Raw genomic sequence first — 22000 nt, forward strand, 5'->3', positions numbered from 1 at the left:
AGGTTTTTTTCAAATTAAATGATTCTATGATTGGTTGCTCATCTTGGCAGAATCAGAATTGTCTTACTTCAAAAATTGGTCTATAAGCACTTCAAAACTTCTAGCTATTACAAGCGTTGGAAGCAGCGGCAAGTTTAAGAGACCTTCTCCCAGAACCAACCTGCACAGATACAGATTTCACAGACATGAGAAGAGACAGAAGCAGCCCAATCTGGCTGCAAACGCTGAGTACTTTTTCCCCAGTAAAGTTTTCGAGTAGAAATACGGAAATCGTAACCTGGAAACGTGGAAACTCTGACTTGGCTTCAGTTACAGATGGAAGCAAAGGGAACTGTTGTGTTCTAAGTACGCTGATGTCTGATCAGAAGAATCAGAATGGATAAAGAATACTTCAGGTTTAAATTTAAAACAAATCCAGGATGTATATTATATAAACTTTTATTTACATAAGGCATCAAGATTGCCCTTTTAAACAAAGGGTCATTTTCCCTTTACCAATACTTTGGTGAAAGAAGTTTCACATTTAGTTGCCTAGTATTCACTGGTACGCTTGTTCTGAACATGTAGGTACAATCTAATGTACAAGATTTAAAACCAAACGTAAGTGACTTAAGTATGCTATTTCGTGAACCACTCTGCAGAACAAAGAATTAAGGCTGGTTTGCACCATAACGGTGATCAATCATGCATCATTTATTCCCACAAAGAATAAAATTCATTTCCAATTGGAGAGGGAATAGCAAAAGAAGTAGTCTGGTATAATCCCCATTTTGTCTACATCAAAAAACAATTTGGCATTGTAAAAAGTAAGTTGAAAAGTAGGTGGAAGAGAAGAGGAAAGTAAGAAATGGCCCTTGCTTCAGAGTCCTTCCCAACAATTTCAATTTCCAGTGTTCACTCGCATGAACCCTTCGGTTTAGAATCAAGAACCGAGACTTCCAAGGACAGATCAAGAAACAGGTTCAGAAAGATTGAAATTACGATTCCATTGATCATGAGAAGGAAATATGTAGAGGAAATACATTATTTGAAATAATGAATTCCACATTAAGATCCCCATGTAAGATATACACATTGAGTTATGCCTGTTTAATAATTCTGATTTATAAAAACCGTAAACCTGTACTATTTTTCGGCCTCATTTAATAATTCCTGAGTTTTAGATCACTGCCAAACCAGCAGATAAAACTCTGAATGATGTAGCAAAAAGTTTTGCAGATCACTGCCGACATCAGCACGCACTGTGTTCAGCAACTTTCAGTCATCAATGAAAGTCAGTCTTCCAGGTCCTTCATTTCTCATCCACCTCCGATACCTCTTCCATCGAGGATCCAAGGCCATCTTCTTCTTTAACTCCTCCTCTTGTTCTTGTTTATAGACCTGAAAGACAGACAGAAGTTTTTAGTAAAGCTGAAGAAAAATCTTAAGAGAACCTGAAGAGAGGTGTAAACAGCAATACTTCAACCCTCTGTTACCTTGATTTCAAGCTGAAAAGCGACAAGCAAAAGACCACGACCTACATGTGGTGTACGAGCCTTCAGCAAGGAGCCTAGAAGCTGTAGTTGAGATGCTCTGGATTTCTGCTGATAGCAGAACTACTTTGTTGCAAGACTGTGCTGTAATGGCTAGCACAATTTTACTGTTTGCTTGTTTTGCCAAAGAACTAAATGCCCTGCAGTCAACAAAATGAAATTTGCCAGTAAAGAACTGGTTTGAATCTCAGTCCAGCACACGCACCATTCAACACAGCTTAGCTTCTCACTTTTATTTTTCACCTTCAGTTAGACAGAAATAAACCTTCTTTTTTCTAATTCAGTTTAAGTTAGAATCTCTGTAGTAAGTATTGATGGTAGGGATGACAAGTATATAAAATATGGCAAGAAAAAGTGTCATTGCTGATATCTGTAGATTTCAATAGCAGTCATGTATCTAAAACAGGCAACAGTATGTTGAACAGCAGATCACGTAGATACATGCACTATATTTCAACAAGATACTGTGTTTATGTAATCTGAAGTCTACCTGTAAGCAAAGATTTTGAAAGAGCCTTTTTTTTTTTTTTAAATATTCCTGATGACTGTATAAATACACAAGCTCAAGGTTCAGTGATCATGCAGATTTTAAAAATTACCAGGAAAGCAACAGAAGAAAACATGTTTTTATTGAGCTTCACAATGTGCCAATATATTGAATTCCCACTCATTCCCAGAAGGACATTGGAAAAAACTAAATATGCAGACAGGCAGCTGCTATAACAAAAGTAACATATAAGCTGTTTTCAGCCTTGAAAAGACAAGACTGAGTCTTTTAGTAAGTCTATAGTAGTGGTACAGAGAAGAACTGGCAGCATAAGAGGAATGATTATTTCTCCCTACAATTTATTCTCCATATAACCAGCAGGTGTCTGGGGCCTTAATATATATATATATCTATTCTCTGAATATACTGCTGAACTCACAACCAGATAGCAATGCAAACACTGAACTTTTTAATGCAACCAAGGAATAGCTAAGTATGTTTACTGAAGAAAAACTAATTAAAGATGTAAACTACAAAGGCACCATTTCCTGTTCAGGAAGTTCCAAAGTTGCAGATTGCAAGGGGGAAATACTGCTACATGGGTGCAAATTTCTTGTATTCTTCGCTAAAAATCACCTGCTGGCCACCACAGATGACTTTGGGCTAAAGAGACTTCCCTCTTATAAACACAGCTCTTTTACACTCAGTGAACAAAACAGCAGTTAGAAGCAGCAACTCAAACCATGAAACGTTTCCTCTGCAACAGAATACCTATTCTACCCTACATTTTCCTTAGGACATCTGCTTTGACTACTAACATTACTAGATCTTCAAGCTTTCAGATTGTTTTCGAGAAAACCTAATCTAATTCGACATGCATGGCTAATCTGATGGCTATTCCTCTCCTTATATTAGCATCAATTCTAGCATTTTTCTCTTCAAGTTTCTAAACTAATCCAGTTCTGACTGTTTTCAAGGTGATATTCCCTATGGTGCCTCTCATCAGAAGCAAAAGCAGTTCTGCCATCTTTTTTTGGAGAAGGCAAGCTGCAGCAACATCTTTTGGGCAGGACAAATCCTCCTTCTCAGTTTCACTTCTGGAAGTCTCCTACCCAGATGGCCCACAGATGAGCTTCAATACAACAATAAGAGTGCTTTGTCAGTCTGCTACCTCCTGGCACCCCAAGTTGTCTGGAATGCAAATTACATGCTGGGGCTCATGCTCTTTCATTGCTCTCACAGAAAGCTTGAGAAAAATTATGTACTTGCTGTTTTGTAACTGGCTATCCCAGGAAAGAAGCAGCAGTTGTGCCTTGTGATATTTCATATACCATTTTTAGTTAAGCTGGAACACAGCACAGAAAGAACAGCCTCAGACTCAGACTCAGTGGAAGCAAAAGAATAGTTATAAAAGGGATAGTTATCAAAAACAAGCTAGGAATTCATGGTTCAGGAGACTAATAAAACAGGAGTTTCAGGTGATCCAGTCTTCACTACAAAATTATTATTATTTGGAGAACCATGCTCTTTAACGTACTGCAAGAACTTTATTATGTCACATGGTCACAGGACAGCCTGTCATCAGATCCAATTAACCTTGTATTCACAGACTGGCTATCACAGGTGGATTCAACGCCTAAGCAAGTGAATCCCTTCTTTTATCAATGGGCATGTCCAGGAGCTGCTGCCTATCAGCAAGTGAACATAAGATGATGAAGAAAACAAACCAAGTGCTTCTCTAACCATTTGAAATGTAGACAGCAACAGCTAGAACTGAAGCAGGGCTTCCCCCATCACTGTTCCAAAGACCTTAAGGTACCTGCTCTTACTCTGGGAATGGTGCATAACTAACGTTATCTTTTCCTCCCCGGCCACTCACCTCATAGTTTTCTCGTATCCACAGCTGCCGCTCAAGAAAGGTCTCTTTTTGATGATCTTCCAGGCTGTCAAACTGAGACTGAGACATTTTCATGTATCTTCGTATGATATACAGCTTCTCTTCTACACCATATTCTTGGCCTTTAATAGTGAAACAATAAATCCACCAACAGTACCAAATTACGTACTTGCACAAGTAGAAAGGAGCTAGAAGGATTTGAAACAGAAGGATATCATATATCTTGGGCTTCTGATAACCGCCTTTTATATCTATTTTATTTTTAATAATGTCTTTGATGATTTCTTCCTCTTCTTCACGAATTTCTTCTTTAGACCTCCTGTTCTTGCCTTTTTCTCTGGTCTTGTTGAGTAAACCTTGTTGCTTGGCAATCTCAGTAGCTTGTATACGGTATTTTGGCACTGTAGCTAGATAGTTGATAGCTTCATTGTAACTACTCCACCAGCTGAAGAACTGTAATTTAAGAACAGTAAAAAAAAAAAAAAAAAAAAAAAAGGCAATAAAAGCCATGTTTTGATATGGACACATTTCTATTTGGAGCTTTGCCAGAATAAAATATGCTGCTGTATACCTTTAACCACAATTGTATTACAGTGACGGTGAAAACTAAAGGCAACAGCACAACTTCTGTAGAACCTGTAATTATTGCTCCAAACCTGACAAGAAACCTGGGAAACAGACATAACTAATATGCATACTGCTGCGTGATATGCACAGAACATGTATGTGTGTGTGATGCATATTTATCACACAGAAATATACAGTGGCAAAGAAGGTCAAGCAGAGTGTAAAGAAAGACATTGCTCACACTGGGTTTGCTCATGAGAAGATGGTTATCTCCCACTGCTTCAAATGAAGCTTGCACTGGGCTGTGGTGGCCATGATCAGAAGTCCGGCATATGAGCATTTCATTATAAAATTATTACCCACTTTACATAGTTAATTAACCATAGCTTACTTACATGACAATCTTGTTAGTTGGACAGGATTGACTTTACAAGATTCAATACCTCACTCTAATCTTGAGCTACCCTCTGAATTTCAAGTGGGAAAAAAGAACAATACAAATAACATTTGAGATGAACATGCCATTTTGTGCCTTTTTTTTTTGAACAGCAGCATGCCCATTTCTGAAAACAACAGAGCAGGCAGGTACACTCTTTATATTCTTAACAAAAGAAGCACAAACACCAATAAGCAAGAGAAAAGCAAATCAGTTTGCTAATTCAGAACAGCTAATTTTGCTAATTCAAAAACAGGCTTGGGAAGACTGCGTAGAGGAAATGGACCTGGGGGTGTTGACTGATGCTTGGCTGAACAGGAGCCAGCAGTGTGCCCGGGTGGCCAAGAAGGCCAATGGCATCCTGGTTTGCATCAGGAACGGCGTTGCCAGCAGGAACAGGGCAGTGATTGTCCCCTGCACCCAGCTCTGGTGAGGCCGCACCTCCAGGGCTGTGTCCAGTTTTGGGTCCCTCTCTGCAAGGAAGACACTGAGGCCATGGAGTGGGTTCAGAGAAGGGCGACAAAACTGGTGAGGGGTCTGGAGCACAGGGCTTATGGGGAGTGGCTGAAGGAGCTGGGAATGTTCAGTCTGCAGAAGAGGAGGCTCAGGGGAGACCTCATTGCTCTCCATAACTACCTGGAGGGAGGCTGTAGTGAGCTGGGGGCCGGCCTCTTCTCTCGTGTAACTGGTGATAGGACCAGAGGGAATGGCTACAAGCTGCGCCAGGGGAGACTCAGGCTGGACATTAGGAAATACTGCTTCTTTGAAAGAGTGGTCAGGCACTGGAATGGGCTGCCCAGGGACATGGTGGAGTCACCGACCCTGGAGGTGTTCAAGGAACATTTGGATTTTGTGATGAGGGATATGGTTTAGTGAGAACTATTGGTGACAGGGGGATGGTTGGACTGCATGATCTTGTAGGTCTTTTCCAACCTTGGTGATTCTGTAATTCAGTGTAAACTTGTATTTAATCATGTAGGAGGTGACCTACAGGCAAAGTGAGTGTTCCCACTTATAGCCAAAATAAGAGGTGAAATGTAAAACCGTAATTAGAAGTAAGTCTGATGAAAAATTACTTATTTGGGTGAGTATGCCACTAGAACGTGTTATTTCAAACTCTCAAAATCTGATCAACATGTTTTGTTGGGCTTTTTTGCCTTCCAATTAAAAAGAAAGTTATCCGTACCACAGACCAACCTGCATTTTCATCTCCTAAATACCAACTTTGGGAGTTTCCTTAAGGAAGTTTGGAATCAATAATCTAATGGATGCTAAACAAAATAATTATATACTTTCTTCCAGTTAAGTAATTGCCAGCAAAAGCACAAGTTTTCTCATCTAAAACACTGACCGTTTCCTTGAAAATGGAACTACCTACCACACTTAGTGAAGAAACTTCACTAATCTGCCGTTTAAAGTAAACTACTGTATAAAATACACACGTTAGCAAACAACAATTCTGATACTTCGTATTGTCATCTAAACTGAGTTCTGAGTTTAGACTGCAAGTGGCCTGTTAAAAAAAAATAACCTCACACAGCTTGAAAACCTGAGGCCCACCTTGCAGCACCAGCCCTCTCTGTGCACAGGAACAGGCTGTCCTCAGCCTGCCATGGAGAACTAAGTGTCTACTCTAGGAGAGCTGCACTAGTCTGTACAAAATACTCCACTGTGTAAATAAGCCGATCACTAATTGCACTGTGCATCTTTGACCAAGCTACCAAGTGCACAAAATCCGCTTGGCACACCCTGACTGCAGATTTGTTACAGATGCCAGGGGCAAGTTTGCCACAGCAGCCACAGAAGAACCTCCTTGCTGGCACTGTTTGAAGGCTGGCATGCTACAAGACCTGCAGATGATTCTCTTCCATTTCAGAAATTCACAGAGCGTTGCCACATGAAAGTGAGATCTTACCTGAAACACAGAGATGGCACACACCGTAACGAGAATCACTATTCGGACATCCACTTTAGGTGCCAATCTCCTGCTGTAGTAGTGATAGTAGTGTCTGTAATACTCTTCAGGATGATCCAACATGTAATCATAATCTTTACGTGTTTCTTCATCCTGTAGAATCAGAGATGACAAGCATGTGTAGGTTCAGATGGCTGTTTTCACTTACTCTGTTACCGCTGTGTTTTACATCTCATGAAGGACTGCGCTGTTACGAATTCTGCAGAAGAACAGCCATGAAGCACTGAGGAAATTCTTTCATCATTTTCCTGTACACTAAATTAATTTGTTCTTACCCTCATCAGCCCACACACAGCTTACAAACACGCGGGTTTAAGTACCTATAGTATAGATTATAAGAAGACTTTATTTAATACTGAAATAAACACAGGCAACTGAAATTCACATAATCAGCAAATCTATTTTCTGAATCAGATACTGGGGGAGCTGGAACTGATAGACATTGCTCACAAAAAGATTTCCAGACGAACCAAATAGCAAAAGTCTGTTTTTCAAATCTTTCAGGATTTGCTTATGGGGCCAAGGAATCTGTCTGGTGTTAGGATGTTTCAAAACCTCATTGTTCCCATTTTCTTGAGCTATTTCTCATTTTGACCCACAGAATAATAAGACGAGAAATTTAACTTTGTCAGCTGTAACTGCGTTCCTCTTCTACTCCAAAAAGTTCCTCGTGGACCCTGAAGCACTTGCAGGTTTCCATCTCCCATTTCTTTGGCCACACCGTGGCCAGCCCACACATTTTCACCCTGCCTGGATTTGCTTACAGGTCTCACACGCTGTCAATCTGCTGCTTACCGACGCTTTTTCGCTTAAAGATACGGCTGTACAAGAAGCCTAACTTCAGAGGGGCTTCCAAGGGCAGCCCGTCCTCCCCCCACGCTCTCGGACTATCGCAAAACACCGGCGGCGTTCTCCTCCCTCGGCTGAGCCCACACAAAGGAACGCCAAGCCGATCGACTCCTCGCGATCCGCCGCACTACACAGTCGCGCCCCATCCCGAGGTCCGACCTCCGCGAGCGGAGCCGCTCGGGCGGCCGCGGGTCAGCGCCACACACGCGGAGTCCACGCCGCCGCCGCCCGTGCGCTGCGGGCAGCCCGCGCCGCTCGGCACGACGCCGCCGGGGCGCGCGGGGCCGCCGCCGCCCGCCCGAGGGCCCCGCTCCCGCCCGGGCCCCGCGCTGTCTCTTACCGGAGCGGCTCCGGCCGCGGCGGCGGTCCCGCTCTCTCACCTTGAGGGTCTCGTAGGCGGTGGCAATGAGCAGGAACTTCTCGTGCGCAGCCCGCGAGCCGCCCGCCGCGGCCGGCTCCCCGCGGTAGCGGTCGGGGTGGTACTGACGAGCCAGCTGCCGGTAGGCGCGGGCGATCTCCGCCTTGCTGGCCTGTCGGCCGACGCCCAGCACCTCGTAGCACACGCGCCGCCCGCAGTACAGCCCCTCGATCAGGCCCCGCGCCGGGCGCGGCAGCAGCAGTGCTGCCGACAGCCACAGGCACAGCAGCCAACGCCGGCCGCCGGCCGCCGCCATCTCGGTGCGCCCCGCCGCTGCCGCCGCCGCCGCGCCTGCGCGCTACCGCAGGGCCGGGAGGGGCGGGAGAGGGCGGGGAGCGGGGCGTAAAGCCCGCCCTGCAGCCCGCCCTGCCCCGGCCGCCGGCAGGGGGCTGCCGTCGCCGTAGACGCCGCCCGGGGCGCGCGCAGCTCTATGCGGCCGTGCAGGCGCCTCACTGGCCCTCGAGACGGGTTTTTTGCACGGCTGCTCCTCCTGCCCGTGCCACGTCGGCCGGCCGCCCCGTCTCGGAGGCTCCTCGCGCCCCGTGCCTTGCCAAATCCCGGCGCTCTTCCCGACTTCTTCCAGCTTATCCCGCTTGTTCACCCATCCGAGGGGGAGCGCGGGGCCGCACGAGGAGCGGCTCCCTGATGAGGAGTGGCTGAGAGAGCCGGGGCTGTTCGGCCTGGGGAGGACCGAGGCGGGATCTCAGCAGTGCTCCTAGATATCTGGAGGGCGGGTGTCAAAAGGACGAGGGGCAACGGGCCGCGCCGGCTCTGGGCGGGGCCGCGGAGAGCCGCCAGGAGGAGAGGCTCCGCCGCCCGCGCCGCCCCGGAGCGCTTTCCTCCCCCGCCCCTGCGGTGCGCGCAGACGGGCGCGGGCCGGCATGGAGAGCAGCCTGGACTCGGGTCAGCGTGATGGCGGAGCGGGCGGGGCGGCGGGGCGATGGCTCAGCTCTTTCTAAATATAAAGGGAGGGCGGCGCGGGGCCCGTCCGTCCGTCCCTCGTGGTGCTTGCGTCGGGGCGGGGGAGGAGGCGGGAGCGGCCCGGTGCCGCCCGGGGAGCTGCGGAGAGAGAGGGGCGGGAGCGGCCTCGCGGTGGCCGGGCTGAGCGCGGCGCGTCTCCCAGCCCGCCCTCCGCCTTCTCGCCTGCCTTCACTCCCCGGCCGGCAACATGGCTGCGGCCGCCGCGGCCGCGCAGGACGAGCTCAGTGAGTGGCGGCGGGCTGCGGGCCCGGCCGCGCGCGGTCACCGCGCTACCGGGGCTGCGGGGATCGGGGGTTGGGGAGGAAGGCCGTGCGGCCGGCTGGGAAATGTAGTCCGGGACGGCGGCCCTGGCCTGCCCCGCGGCTTGTGTGACCTTGCGGGGCTGCGGCGCTCGGGGAGCGGCTGCGGGGGGGGCTGAGGGGCTCGGGGTGGGGACGGCGCTCGTCGGCACCGTGTCCGCGGGAAGCGCCCTGCTCCTCTCCGCCGAGTCCTGTTTCCCTGCCTTCCCCGCGATGCGTAGAGCTCTTCCCGGTTAGGATTAATTAATGGGCAGCGTGTGACTCAGCTGAGCGAAAGGTCGCTCTGGAACGATAGGTCTGGCAGCGTATCGGTGCTGTTGATGCCGTTGCGATTTTTCTCGTGGTGGTTTTCGTTCTCTCAGCTCGCTTCTGTGGAGGTGCTTTCGTGTGCAGGAAAGCGCTCCGGGGCGGTGCGGGCGGCGGAGCCTCTCTCCTGGCGGCTCCTCGCGGCCCCGCCCAGACCCGTTTGAGGCGTGACCCCGCCGGGGGCTCGTGGTCCGGCCCGTTGCGTGACCTTTCAACCGCTCTTTGTTCTGCTCAGGAGCGGGGCTGGGTGGCACACGGAGCGCCGGGGATGTGCTTTATGTAACGCAGGGCCTCGTGGCGGGGTGCGGGTCTTCGGGTTACGCCGAGCCTTGTGTTGGAGGGCACGAATGCCAGGCTATTTATTCCATGGACAACTGGGAGAAGCGGTGATCGCGGCAGCCCTGACTGCTGCTGTCCTCCAGGAGGTCCCTCCGCCGCTTGGCGCAGCAGTCGGTGCGGTTCCTTCCCGCAGCTCTGCCGGTTCTGTCCGTGCAGCGTTTCTATCTTCCCCAGCCCCAGAGCTGATCCTGCAAACCGGTCCTGAGCTGCGGATCAGCTTCTCCACAGTCCTTTGTGTTGAACTGCTCTGAATGTCTTCAGAACAAGACTTGAGTCAAAAACTGCCCGGTGTTGTCGTTGCTGCTCTGCTGCATCCTCAGAACAGAGCAAATTTCACTGAATTCTAAGCCTTGTGAGAAACTGTGTTTGGTCCAGTGGAGAAAGAGTGTTGGGGTTTTTTTTTTTTGATTGGTTTGTTGGTTTTTCCCTGGTACCTCATCTGCCACTGTCATCTTACTTAAATTTCTCTTTCTCCATTAACTTTTATCCTCAAGGCATAGGAGGAGTGGGAAACTGAACCATCTCCTCTTTTGATGCACTTAAAGAGTATAACACTAGCATAAGGGGAAAGATCTGTTTCTTTTTAGAATGATGGTACTTCCCAAAATAAGAGGTGTAATTATTACTAGTTTTAGATTTGAGAATCAGTTTTCCTTTTATATGTATTTAGTTCTGTAGCACCAGTAAAACACAAAGTTCTTTGCTTAGGTTACATAGGTGGGTACTGACTGTTTGAGAGGTCAAGTTAATTGAAAGCAGCATCAGAGTGAAGGTTAAAAATCAGTGCAAAGCCATTTAACTGATCCTGAAACTGCGAAAGTTCAGATGTAAGAGTGAGCATCTCATTTTGAGTAATTGCTAGTCAATTGGATGGGAGGCCTGAGCCTGGCACATTGCACATGTGTGGAATTTGGAATGCACTCTTCCGTTTAAAAATAAATAAATAAATAAAAATAAAAATTCCATAATATGGAAGGGCAGGATGGAATAAAGGATATAATCCTCCCAATGCATTCCCGCTGCTTTCCACTGTTGCCTTTAGAACAACACAATGTAGCCCAATTCTACAAATGCTCCCACAAGTGGTTTGCCTTTGGGTGCATAATGGGTTACTGGTAGAGCCAGGAATAGCATGCAGCAAATCCTGACTCACTGTTTGCTGCTATAATTGTACAGGGTGTATTTTCTCCCAGAGTCTAATACCGTTTCAACAAGAACTTGACATCTTTTCTAGCAGTGGCACAGTGGGCAAGAACCAGTTTGATTCCCTAACTCGATCCTTCTGCATGCAGAATAGCACAGAAACAATTACTTTTTTCTTGAGAGACTGAAAGATGTTGGAGCTTTTGCAGAAGCAGATGTTTGTCCCTAAGCCTGTGTGCCATCCAGGCAGTCACCCCTGTGTTCCCTCTGGGGAAGATGCTGGGGACTCCAATGAAGTGTTGGTTCTGTGGTGCCTGAGTAACTGAGGCTTTTTGTTTGCTGTACTGAGACATGCTTCAGGAAGTGCTTTATTGCAGCAGTCCCACCAATATGTCAAACAAACTTTTCCAGGAACGTGAAGATAATTTACTGTTTTAGGCACAGAACTTTGGTTTTCTACTCTTCTTTGTTTTGCAGAGAACCTAGGACTTTCTCCTAGGTTTCTAGTTAAATTGTTCCTAGGATAGTTAAATACCAAGTCATGTCCTAGTCTTGATAGTTTCTGGAGTCTGTTTTCATGAAAAGGAGAGGGTATCTTGTTTGATCCTCAGTTGCACCAGTACATGTTGCTGAGATGGCCAACCTGCTGCACATAGTGCCTATGAATACTTGAAAGAGATAAGACTGTCTTTGTGAGGACAGGAAGGAGGGCCTGGGCACAAGAAGTGGAGCTGAGCTCAGCAAGATGATGTCTTGGCAATGCAGAATTGATAGGTCAGCTCTCTTAGCAAGACCAAGCATCCAAAGAATTCACGTGTGATTTTAGCTGGAAAAAAAAACCAAAGGTGTTTGCTTACTTTCTTTTAAAGAGTAGAAAACACTGAACTATTTATTTATTTGCTTTATCCTTTCCATGTCTTTCTGTCGTTCTGTTTGGCAAGCTACCATAGAGCAGACTGGAAGAAGGGGCATGTTGTCTCAGTGAGCAGGTTGTGGGCTTGCTGTTGACTGCAAGGATTAGTTCTGAAGAAGGCCAAGTGATACTGCCGACCATGCTGCAGCCAGTGTCACAGGGTCTTGGAAGCTTATAGCACACAAGTTGAAGTCATTTGGTTTTTGCAGGAGGTGTGGTCTTAAGCACCAAATCTTGTATTCTTTTTTGTAGTTTTAAATGGAGACTGGAGGAAGCAAAAAAAAAAAGAGGAAAAAAAAAAAAGTAAAACACATTTTCTCGCGAATAGGTAACTGCATTGCCATGGTAACTTGAGGATTTCAAATTCCAAGTACGCTGTGTCAGTGGGAGCAAATTGGACGCTGCTGCTGGAAGCAGTAATACAAAGATTCATCTTGTTGTCCTGCCACTTTGTTTCCTGCATATGGTGGAAGAGAAGGTCTCTTCCTACGCAGTGCCTATTGTTAAATCATCCTTGTGTTCTTCCTTTTGGAAACATGTTTTTTTCAAGAAAAGCCTCATAAAAAATTGAATGCTTTGTGAAAATACTGCAGAGCCTTTAGGAAATAAGTTGTGACTATGCCAAAATACATGAATAGCTATTACAAATTTTGCATGAACTTAATGGTATGAGCTTTAAAAATAAAACTCTGTTATTCATCCTTCTACTTATGCAGTTAGTTCATTCTTTGCTGTTTATTTTAATCCTTAGTGAAAGGTCATTGTCATAGCTGTGGCATGCGTAATGTTTTGAAGACTTCCTATTTAACTAGGCATGATTTCTCATGTGCTTGCTAATGCGGTGGGCAAGTGACCAGGACCACGGTTGGCACCACCACCATAGCCAGACTGTGGGCAATGTGGTGATCATCTTTCTTTAAAGAAACATCTGCTAGCTTTCATGTACATATCTAAAGGGAAACTTGAAAGAATATTCCAAAAACAATGGAGTCAGAGCTGCGCAGAATGACAGTAATGAATTAATCTTATTTGGATTTTTCCTTCCAAAGATCACAGTGGACTGTGCATGCTCTAGTCTTTTCCATTGGCATGAAGGTGCTGAAGTGCAAGCTTGTTCTTGGAGTGATTTATTTAGAGCCTGGCATGTCTGGGCACTGGGGTTTCTAGTTGTGTTTCCACTGATGCGTGCTTCTTGTGCTTCTTTCTCTCTTTCATTTTCGGCTTTCTCAGCGTTTTGTGTTGTTTTTTTTTATTTTTTTTTTTTTTTTAATTCTCTGGTCTGTTATTAGTTGATCCATGGTTTCCAGCAGTGAGTTCTTCCCCCATCATCATATTCAGCAGATTCATGGTGGGTTGACAATGCAAGTAGTTTATACAGGTATAATAATTAGCTAATACTAGTGATGTTAGAGGTGGCAGTGAATTGCAAGGTAGTATTGCCATCCTGACTTTGAGATGAGAACTTAATGTGACATTTAGGAAGGAGATGCCATTGCACAATCCCAGGCAGCTGAAATACCAACTTCTTAGATGGGGTTATTGCTCTACTTTATCAAATGTCATCTTCGCTACTTGCTCCTTTCACTGCTTCTAACAGCTTGCAGATTATCTTTGTTAACCATTCAAATTAACTTGTGAAAGGAGAAATTGCAGGAAGGGTGTCAGATGAACTGCATTCTGTGCGTGGTTTGGGATAGCAGTGGTGAAGGCTGAATTGCTAGAGGTTCTCTGATGTGAAATGTAGTGCTGTTACTGTCAAATTGCAGTAAGATTGCTGCAGCAGTAAATTTTAATTGCTTTGGGTTAGTCAAAGTGTTATTGTGCCATCTTTTCTTCTATGCTATGTAGCAAAGCAAGTTAGACCTCCTTGCTTTAATTATTTTTATTGCAGTAAAGCCACATGGTCTCCCTTCTTGAAACTACAACCCTGCAGATTTACAGTACTTGATGGGGGCCGTAACCCTGGACAGGTCTATGATAGGTAGGCTGCAGTCCAACTCTGTCTGCTGTCTTCCCCCTGCCTCATCCCTCTTGGAGCCATTTGTTCACTAGAACTTCTGCTCTGCTGTCAGCACCAACAGCCTTAGAGGTGGGCTTGCTCAGTAGAATGAAAGCTGGGAATTGAATGGTTGATGTGTATGAGATTTATAGCTCTATGGGCATGATCCTTCTTTGTTTTCCTGTGCTGCTGCTATGGATATAGCTTGCAGTGGAGCACAGGAGTGTGACTTGCTTGCAGGCTCACAAACTCCTTCGTTTCCTACCTGCAGCCAGGCTCGCTGAATGGTCTGGCCATCCCAGCATCTGGGGCAAGTAAATGTGATTGTAGCTTTAGGGCTTAATCAACTAGATGGAAGAGAATGAAGAGAGTGAGAAAAGTAATAAACTTGTTTCATGGAGAGGATAAGCAGCGGGGTAGCTTTTTTTTTTTCTTTCTGCTCCTCGCTTTCCTCCCATCCAACTTCTTCTGTTTTGTTACTGCAGTTCTGTTTGCTCCTTGTACCAACTGAATAATATGAGAAGCTGGAAATAGTGTAAATGCTTGTAGTTCACAGGAGTCATAGGAATCACAGGATCATAGGAGTTGGAAAAGACCAGTGGAGATCCCTTGTTTCAGCCTCCTGCTAACACAGATTCTCTGCAGTTTGCAGAGACGACATCTGGGTATGTCTGTGAATATCTCTAGAGCTGAAGAATCCGCAGCCCCTCCGGGCAGCCTATGCCAGTGCTCTGTCACCATCACTGTAAAGAAGTTGTTCCTCGTGTTCAGAAGGAACTTCTTATGTTTGTGCCCATTGCGTCTTGTCATGTCACTGGGCACCACCAAAAAGAGCCTGGCCCCAGCCTCTTGACACCCACCATTTTAGATATTTAGTGGCAGTGATAGGATCCCCTCTCAACCTTCTCTTCTCCAGGCTGAACAGCCCAGGTTTCTCAGCTTTTCCTCTTACGGAGGATGGTCCAGCTCCCTGATAGTCTTTGCAGCCCTCCACTGGACTCCCTCCAGCAGTTCCCTGTTCTTCAACTGGTGAGCCCAGAACTGGATGCAGTACTCCAGATGTGGCCACACCAGGGCAGAACGGAGGTGGAGGAGAACTTCCTTTGTGCTGCTTCTAAATCCTTCTAAATCCCTGGATATCATTGGCCTTCATGGCCTCAGGACTCACAGCTGGTTCATGGTAGTTCAGTACTTCTGTGCCTTTTGGAATATGCCAATGGCCTGGTGGCTTAAGCAAATGGCTTGGGGAAACAACTTCACTTGTGTTTCATTACAGTTGAGCATGATCTCTTCCCTTGTGAAGGAATGTGGTGCTGGGAGGTTCCTGAGTCAGCTGCCATGAGAACAGTGGATTTGTAGTGGTGTCCTGGAGTCCTAGTTCTAAGGGGAAAAAATCTGATGATTCCACTGATTGCTTGAGCTGTTTCTTCTGCACAGAATCATAGAATCACTCAGGTTGGAAAAGACCTTAAAGATCATCAAGTCCAACCACAACCTAACCACACTACTCTAACAGCTGTCTGCTGAATCCTGTCCCTGACCACCACATTCAGATGGTTTTTAAACACATCCAGGGATGGTTGTGTTTAATCACCTCCCTGGGGAGCCTATTCCAGTGCTTAAGGATAGGATGTCCCAGGCAGCCTCTGAGCACTCTTTGGGTCGTTAGACATCCAGGAGGCAGGAGGTATTTCAAGTAGTAAAATACTACACAAAAAGGAAGGTGAAAAGGGATTTGGGATTTAAAAATAAAAAGAGGTAAATATCTTAAGGTTGTTGACTAGCTGACAGCCTAAATGTTCTGTGAAATCTGTCTGAAATGAGATCAGCTTGCAAGTCTGCATTGTGAGCACTGCAGAGTTTTGGCTTATAATTTCCCTGATGCTAAAATTTCACATTTCTCTTTTCAGCTGCTTGTCACTTACTGAGCAGAAAATAAAATGTTGGAGGTGATATGTTGGAGGTGTTTAATCTGCAGCTGGCAGAGGAGGGATGGCGCTATAAGGAGTCACCACATGGATAGGACAGATTAAAAAAATATATATATATATATGACAGTGAAGCTGTTCTGCAGCTACATCATGGGGGACTTCCTGACCAGAGCTTTTGTATTTGAGCATCCTTTATGTTCCCTCACCTTTAGTAGTGTATATTTACCCAGTCTTTTACCTATTCCCTGCAGACACACTTTCTCTTTTACCTCTTAGCCTTCCCAGTGATCGTTTTCCTCTGAAGGAGAGTTTTCCTTGTCACCCTCTAATCTTGGCTTCTGCCAGATCATTCCAGGTTAGTCGTTAGGGAAGCAGTTTCCTCCTGCAGGGTGCACTAAGGCCTTTAGTCCCTTAACACATCAGACATTTCCTTGCTGCCTGCAGGGAGGCTCCCAGTGCTGTGTGCCAGCACCCAGCCTGGCTGTCAGAGCAGCAGAGTGCTGGGCAGGTCTGGCTTTGCTGCAGGTATAGCTGTCCAGCCAGCTGCAAATGCCTTCAATATTAGCTCCTCCATCCTCTACACAAAGGCAGATGGTTCTCAGCCCATGTATGTGAGCTGCTGACAAAAGAACTTGGTCTCATCTGTTTTCTTGAAGTGGTCTTTTGCTATCTCAATGAGAAAATGGATGTGTTTTGTTTTTGTTTTTTTTCTTGGTCTTGAAGGATTTGCAACTTCTTCCTGCTTGTGGAATTTAATTTTCTTGTTGTTTTCCTTCTTTGTTTTGGTTAGGAGACCTGCTATTTGAGTTTTGTTACAAAACTCCAGCAGCTTCACAGAGTGATATTAGGATAGTAGTGTTTTAAGTTGCAGCAACATATCTGTGTTTTGTAGTTGCAGCCTTTTTCCTACTGATGGTAATGTTGTCTTTTTTGGGGGGGTGGGGGGGACGGGGAGGGGAAGCTAAAAAAAATTGTAAGAAGTCAGCAGCTAATTGAAACAACATTTGTACAGCTTTTTAGAGACATTCTGAATCTGTGTGGCTTTAAAAAAAAAAAAAAAAAAATTGGTTATGGACAGAATGGGTGTATCTGTGTCAAGATGTCCTATGAATTCTCCCTCTGATATTAAATTTTGATCAGCAGTCTTAAGCTTTTTGAGGACCTTTTCACTTATAACTTGTTGTTCATGCTTCTTAAGTCTACAGCCTGTTAGTTAATTTGCTGCTGCTGTGGTGTGACTTGTCCCAAAGCTTATATCACATGCTTTGCCTGGACTTTTTTTTTATTGCTGTGGCACTAGCTGTAATCTGTGTTGGGTCCTGCTCTATGTGGTTGTTTTGTTCTGTTTGCACAGCATCTACAACAATGAGGTCCCCAGGCATGATAAGAAACATAAATTTAACAAGAAGAAGAATAAGAACTGGCTGCTAAATCTTTTGTGCTCTGTTACTATTTAGTAGAGATATGGGATGTCATGGTCTGAATGCAGATCACAGCATACTTCCAGAAGTTAGCAGCTCTACAGCCACACAGCTTTGCTGTGAAAGCAAGGAGTGCAAAAGTTGAATTAGAGATGACAACCTTTCATACCACCTTTGGGCATGTTTTGGTTTTTACTTGAAACAAAATATAAAGCAATATCATGGAGATTTTAACTGCTTCTGTCTGTAATAGGAGTCCTTCGTACATACTTGTGGAGAAGAGTACAGAGAGTCATTGGGCTGGTTTACTCTGTTAGTTAGTGTTAAAAATAAAAGGTGGGTCTGTTCTTAGTGTTGCTGAGACAAAGGTATTTGTGTGTAGCATCTCTTAAGAGCCTATTAAGGGATGTTCAGGAAGAAAAAAAAATCATGTTGCTGCAGTTTTGAATCCTGTTGATTTATTTTTCCTCTCTTATTTTCTTTAAACTGCAGACCAACTCGAACGTGTGTTTTTGCGTCTCGGCCATGCAGAAACAGACGAGCAGTTGCAGAATATTATTTCCAAATTCCTACCCCCTGTTCTCCTCAAGCTGTCCAGTACTCAGGAAGGAGTTCGTAAGAAGGTAAGGATGCAGTCTACTCTACCGGTACATTGTTCTCATCAGGCAGAAGGAAATGGCACTAAAATACTCTTTGGTGCTTTTTGTGAAGAGATTTACTCTTTCAGGAAGTGCTACTGTGAGCCTGATAGGGAGAAAGAAGATAGTCATTGCCTGCGTAAACAAGGTGTTTTGTTTATGTGTGATTTTTGCACATGCAGGCTGTATTTTCTTCTGCATGAAGCCAGCTTACTGGGAGTTAACCTGAAACAGAGACTTATTCCCTCAGAGTCATCTGCCACAGCTTCCAGGATAGAAGTGTTGTACATCCAACCTGGCTCAGATTGCATGTGGAGCAAGCCCCCTTCTCTGTGCAAAATACCTCATTGATGTTTTTCAGTATTTGACTGCAGGAGTAGAAGCAAAAACCAAATAATTTTGAAGGTCTGAATTAATGTCTGTCTGAAGGAATTCATTTCCCTAATACAGAAGACTGCTTTGTTTCAGAGTTCATTCAGATATACATTCAGTATTACCTGCAAAATGGTTTGGCCCTCTCCTACTTGGATGTGAATTAGAGAGAACAAATATTTTGTAGTTAGGATTGAATATGTACCTAAGGAATTCAGTTCCCTGCATTAGCTTATATAATAAAAACTCATCTCCCCATCCATGAAACAGCTCTGGAGAGCAATAGAAAAGGGAGGAACTTGTGTGACACTTTGTCCCGCCTAACTGCAGACCCATTGTGGCAGTCATTAGTCTTTCAGCTTGTGGAGCTGTGTTGTCCATGAGCACAGAGATACATTGGCAGGTGGAAACCCAAATTATGGACTCAGAATAAGGGACACTGTGCAGATCATTCTCATGGCTGCCATAAGAGAATCTCAACTTTGCTGTCAAGAGACAAAGCCTACCAAAATGGGCCAACGTCAGAGCACTATTTAAAATGAGGTATTACTGCCTAGGGGTAGAGCACACAAGGAGATGCAGAGGAAGAGCATTCTGGGATTGCTGAAGCCTAACTTTGTGGTGTTCAATGGAGGAGCCAAAGGTGGGGAAAAGGATGGACCTAAGTGATTTAGGGAGGAGTAATTGTGAGGAAAAGAATCACAGAATCGTAGGGGTTGAAGGGACCTCCAGAGATCATCGAGTCCAACCCCCTGCCAAAGCAGGTTCCCTACAGCAGGTCGCACAGGTCGGCATCCAGGCAGGTCTTGAACATCTCCAGAGAAGGAGACTCCACCACCTCCCAGGGCAGCCTGTTCCAGTGCTCCGTCACCACACTGTAAAGAAGTTCTTGCGCACATTGGTGCAGAACTTCCTATGCTGCAGTTTCCGGCCGTTTCCCCTTGTCCTGTCTCCACTCACCACTGAAAACAGTCTGGCCTCGCCATTCTGCCCCCCACACCTCAGATATTTATAGACCTGGATCAGGTCCCCTCTCAGTCTTCTTTTCTCAAGGCTGAACGGACCCAGTTCACTCAGCCTTTCCTCATAGGAGAGATGCTCCACTTGTGATTGTGTGGAAGTGTTGTTAAACTTCATATTAAAGGCATGAGTGATGAGACATGGATTCTGACAGTGGAATACCCGCTTGTGTTTGCTGTTCTGCCAGCAGGATTTGACCAGAAAGGCAGCTGAATATAAGAGGTCCGAGCAATTAAAAGGTTCTGCATAAAACATGGACCTGACAGTGATAGCATGAGAGGGAGTTTGATAGACGTGATGCCATTCCACTGTGCTAACGGATGTATTCAGATTCGGAGGGAGGGTCCTTATAAATATGTAGTTATCATGTGCTCTTGAAACTATGAAGAAAGGCACTCAATTAGCTAATGAAATTTCTTAGAATATTTTTATATTATATTTTTCATAGGATCACAGAGTGGTTTATGTCTGAAGGTGCCTTAATGATTTTCTAGTTCCACCATCCCCCTGCCCAGAGCAGAGAGAAAGGCTTATGACTTCTGCACATCAGCAAAAATGTACCTGTTGTTGAACTCTAGCCTCAAAAAAAGGCAATGGAATTAATATTTGCTGTGAGTGCTCATACCATGGGAAAGTTAAGGCTTAAAAAGTAGATAGAGTAGAAAGGAAGGAGAAGGACAGTCTTTGTTCACCAAGCTACTGACTATAGACAGAGTGGCAAAACTGAGGTACTGTGTTGTAACTCTCTTGCAGTTATTGCAGTATCACCCAAAATTAATAACACTCCCTGAATTACAGCAGCTTGGGGCCCTGACTACTGATGTAACCATTTGAGCTTGAGCTGTCACCCATCATTACTGTGATTTATTTTTTTTTTTCTAGTGGTTTGCTGGATATCTTGTGCAGAAGGATGTGAAAGACAGCTTTGAAATCCAAGAAGGATCATGTCTACTGGCTTCCCTTGATCACTAGATAGGCAACCTTGTCTTAAAAGGAGATTAAGTTATTTTAAAAAGCCACATGCAACTTAACTGTGGTTTGAAATCTTATACTGCTTTAATTGTTTTGAAAATGTAGCTTTCCTTCAATTAATAAATGAGCAAAAAATAAGATCAGTCTGTTGCCAGTATGCTGCTGAAGTATAGACCAATAAAGAGTTTCAGGACTTGCCTTCACCCTACTTTAGGGCACTTTGTTTATGTAGTAGGGGGACCTGGGCTGATTGCCCACCCAGTCACTCTTACTCCTCCGCAGCAGGAAAACAAGATGAAACAACTTGTGGGTGAGGATGATGACACAGAGATTGCTAACCAGTTACCAACACAGGCAAAATTGACAAGACCTGTGGGAGATGAATTTAATTTATTTTCTGTTAATAATGGAGTAAGACAGTGAGAACTAAATCAAAGTGAAAACACCTTCCTCCAGCCCCCTCTTTCCAAGCTCTTCAATCTCCATTCTTCTAGTTTCTACCTAGGCAGTGCAGGTGGGTGAACAGTGGGGGTTCTTTCATTTCTTTCTTTTTTTTTTTTTTTTTTTTCCTTCCTCTCAGGTCATGGAGCTGCTGGTTCATCTGAATAAGCGAATAAAAAGTCGCCCAAAAATCCAGCTTCCTGTAGAGACATTGCTAGTTCAGTATCAAGATCCTTCTGCAGTGTCTTTTGTCACTGTAAGTATCTGTTCTTCCAATAACAGCTGCTGGTTTACTTGAAATAAGCAGAATATTCCTTAAAGCTTCTGCATTTAGTTCTGTCTGTTCTCCTAGCAAGTATGTTATTGAAAGGATATTGACCTCTTAAGCATTTTTTTAAACTATATAGCCTGGTAGGGTTAAAACTTGGTTTTATAAAACAGCTAAGGTGCTGATTTTGTTAAAATTACTCTTGATCTTTCACAAACAGTTGTTGTTGCTTCTGTTGTACAGAGCCTGCTTATTGCAGCAGCCCCATTCTGCAAATTGCTGCCAATCCTCGTCTTGATGTGTGAAGAAATGGGGCCTTACTTAAAGCATCTGCATGTCTCTGAACACATGATAGCACTTTTTTTTTAATTATGTTTTTACAGTAAGGGCCCTTGTTGAGCAAGAAAAGATTAAGAATATTTTATGGGTTGTAAAACTACATACTAAATAGTTTCATTAGATGTAGTTGGAGAATGTTTTTAGGTGTTTTGTAAGACTGAGGAAGATGGTTGTCATTTGAGATGTGATAAATCTGTTGCAAATACCAATCATGAGCAAGGGATAAAATTGGAGGGAAGCTTTCTGCTCATCTCATTTGGCTGCTGCGTCGTATGTAGCATTAATGGAAAACGTAAGGCCTCAAAATACAGAAAGGAAGGTATTTCTACTTTAAAACTGCAGTCACATGGAAGTAATCTCAGATTGACTGCAAACAAGTATGATTATCCAGAGTTCACCTTTGCAAAGTGGGTGCCGTCTTCTAGTCTGCATGTGTTCTGAGGGCAGCAAGAGAACC

The 22000-nt window shown here is 44.9% G+C and overlaps 2 protein-coding genes across 4 annotated transcripts in view; one reads left to right on the forward strand and one right to left on the reverse strand.

Moving 5' to 3' along the window:
• Positions 1–422: 422 nt before the first annotated feature.
• Positions 423–8447, reverse strand: DNAJC25 (DnaJ heat shock protein family (Hsp40) member C25). The gene is made up of 4 exons (XM_052701403.1): positions 8124–8447; positions 6835–6987; positions 3899–4369; positions 423–1380 (listed from the first exon to the last, which is right to left on the reverse strand). The coding sequence occupies exons 1-4, from the start codon at positions 8415–8417 to the stop codon at positions 1258–1260; spliced, it is 1041 nt and encodes a 346-aa protein (XP_052557363.1). The 5' UTR covers positions 8418–8447; the 3' UTR covers positions 423–1257.
• A 180-nt stretch (positions 8448–8627) lies between these two features.
• The window catches only part of ECPAS (Ecm29 proteasome adaptor and scaffold), a 59164-nt gene continuing 45791 nt past the window's right edge, over positions 8628–22000 (forward strand). The window contains exons 1-3 of one of the 3 annotated variants that reach the window (XM_052701395.1): positions 8628–9064; positions 17986–18116; positions 21076–21192. In XM_052701395.1, coding sequence (XP_052557355.1) covers positions 9043–9064; positions 17986–18116; positions 21076–21192 — 270 coding nt within the window. In that variant the 5' untranslated portion in view covers positions 8628–9042. Of the gene's footprint in view, positions 9065–9196; positions 9367–17057; positions 17633–17983; positions 18117–21075; positions 21193–22000 lie in introns of those variants that run through there. The other 2 variants (XM_052701394.1, XM_052701396.1) reach the window with 2 other exon arrangements.

The sequence above is a fragment of the Tympanuchus pallidicinctus genome, unplaced genomic scaffold, assembly GCF_026119805.1.
Source record: "Tympanuchus pallidicinctus isolate F22 unplaced genomic scaffold, pur_lepc_1.0 scaffold4, whole genome shotgun sequence".
In the NCBI taxonomy this organism is placed as follows: Eukaryota; Metazoa; Chordata; class Aves; order Galliformes; family Phasianidae; genus Tympanuchus; species Tympanuchus pallidicinctus.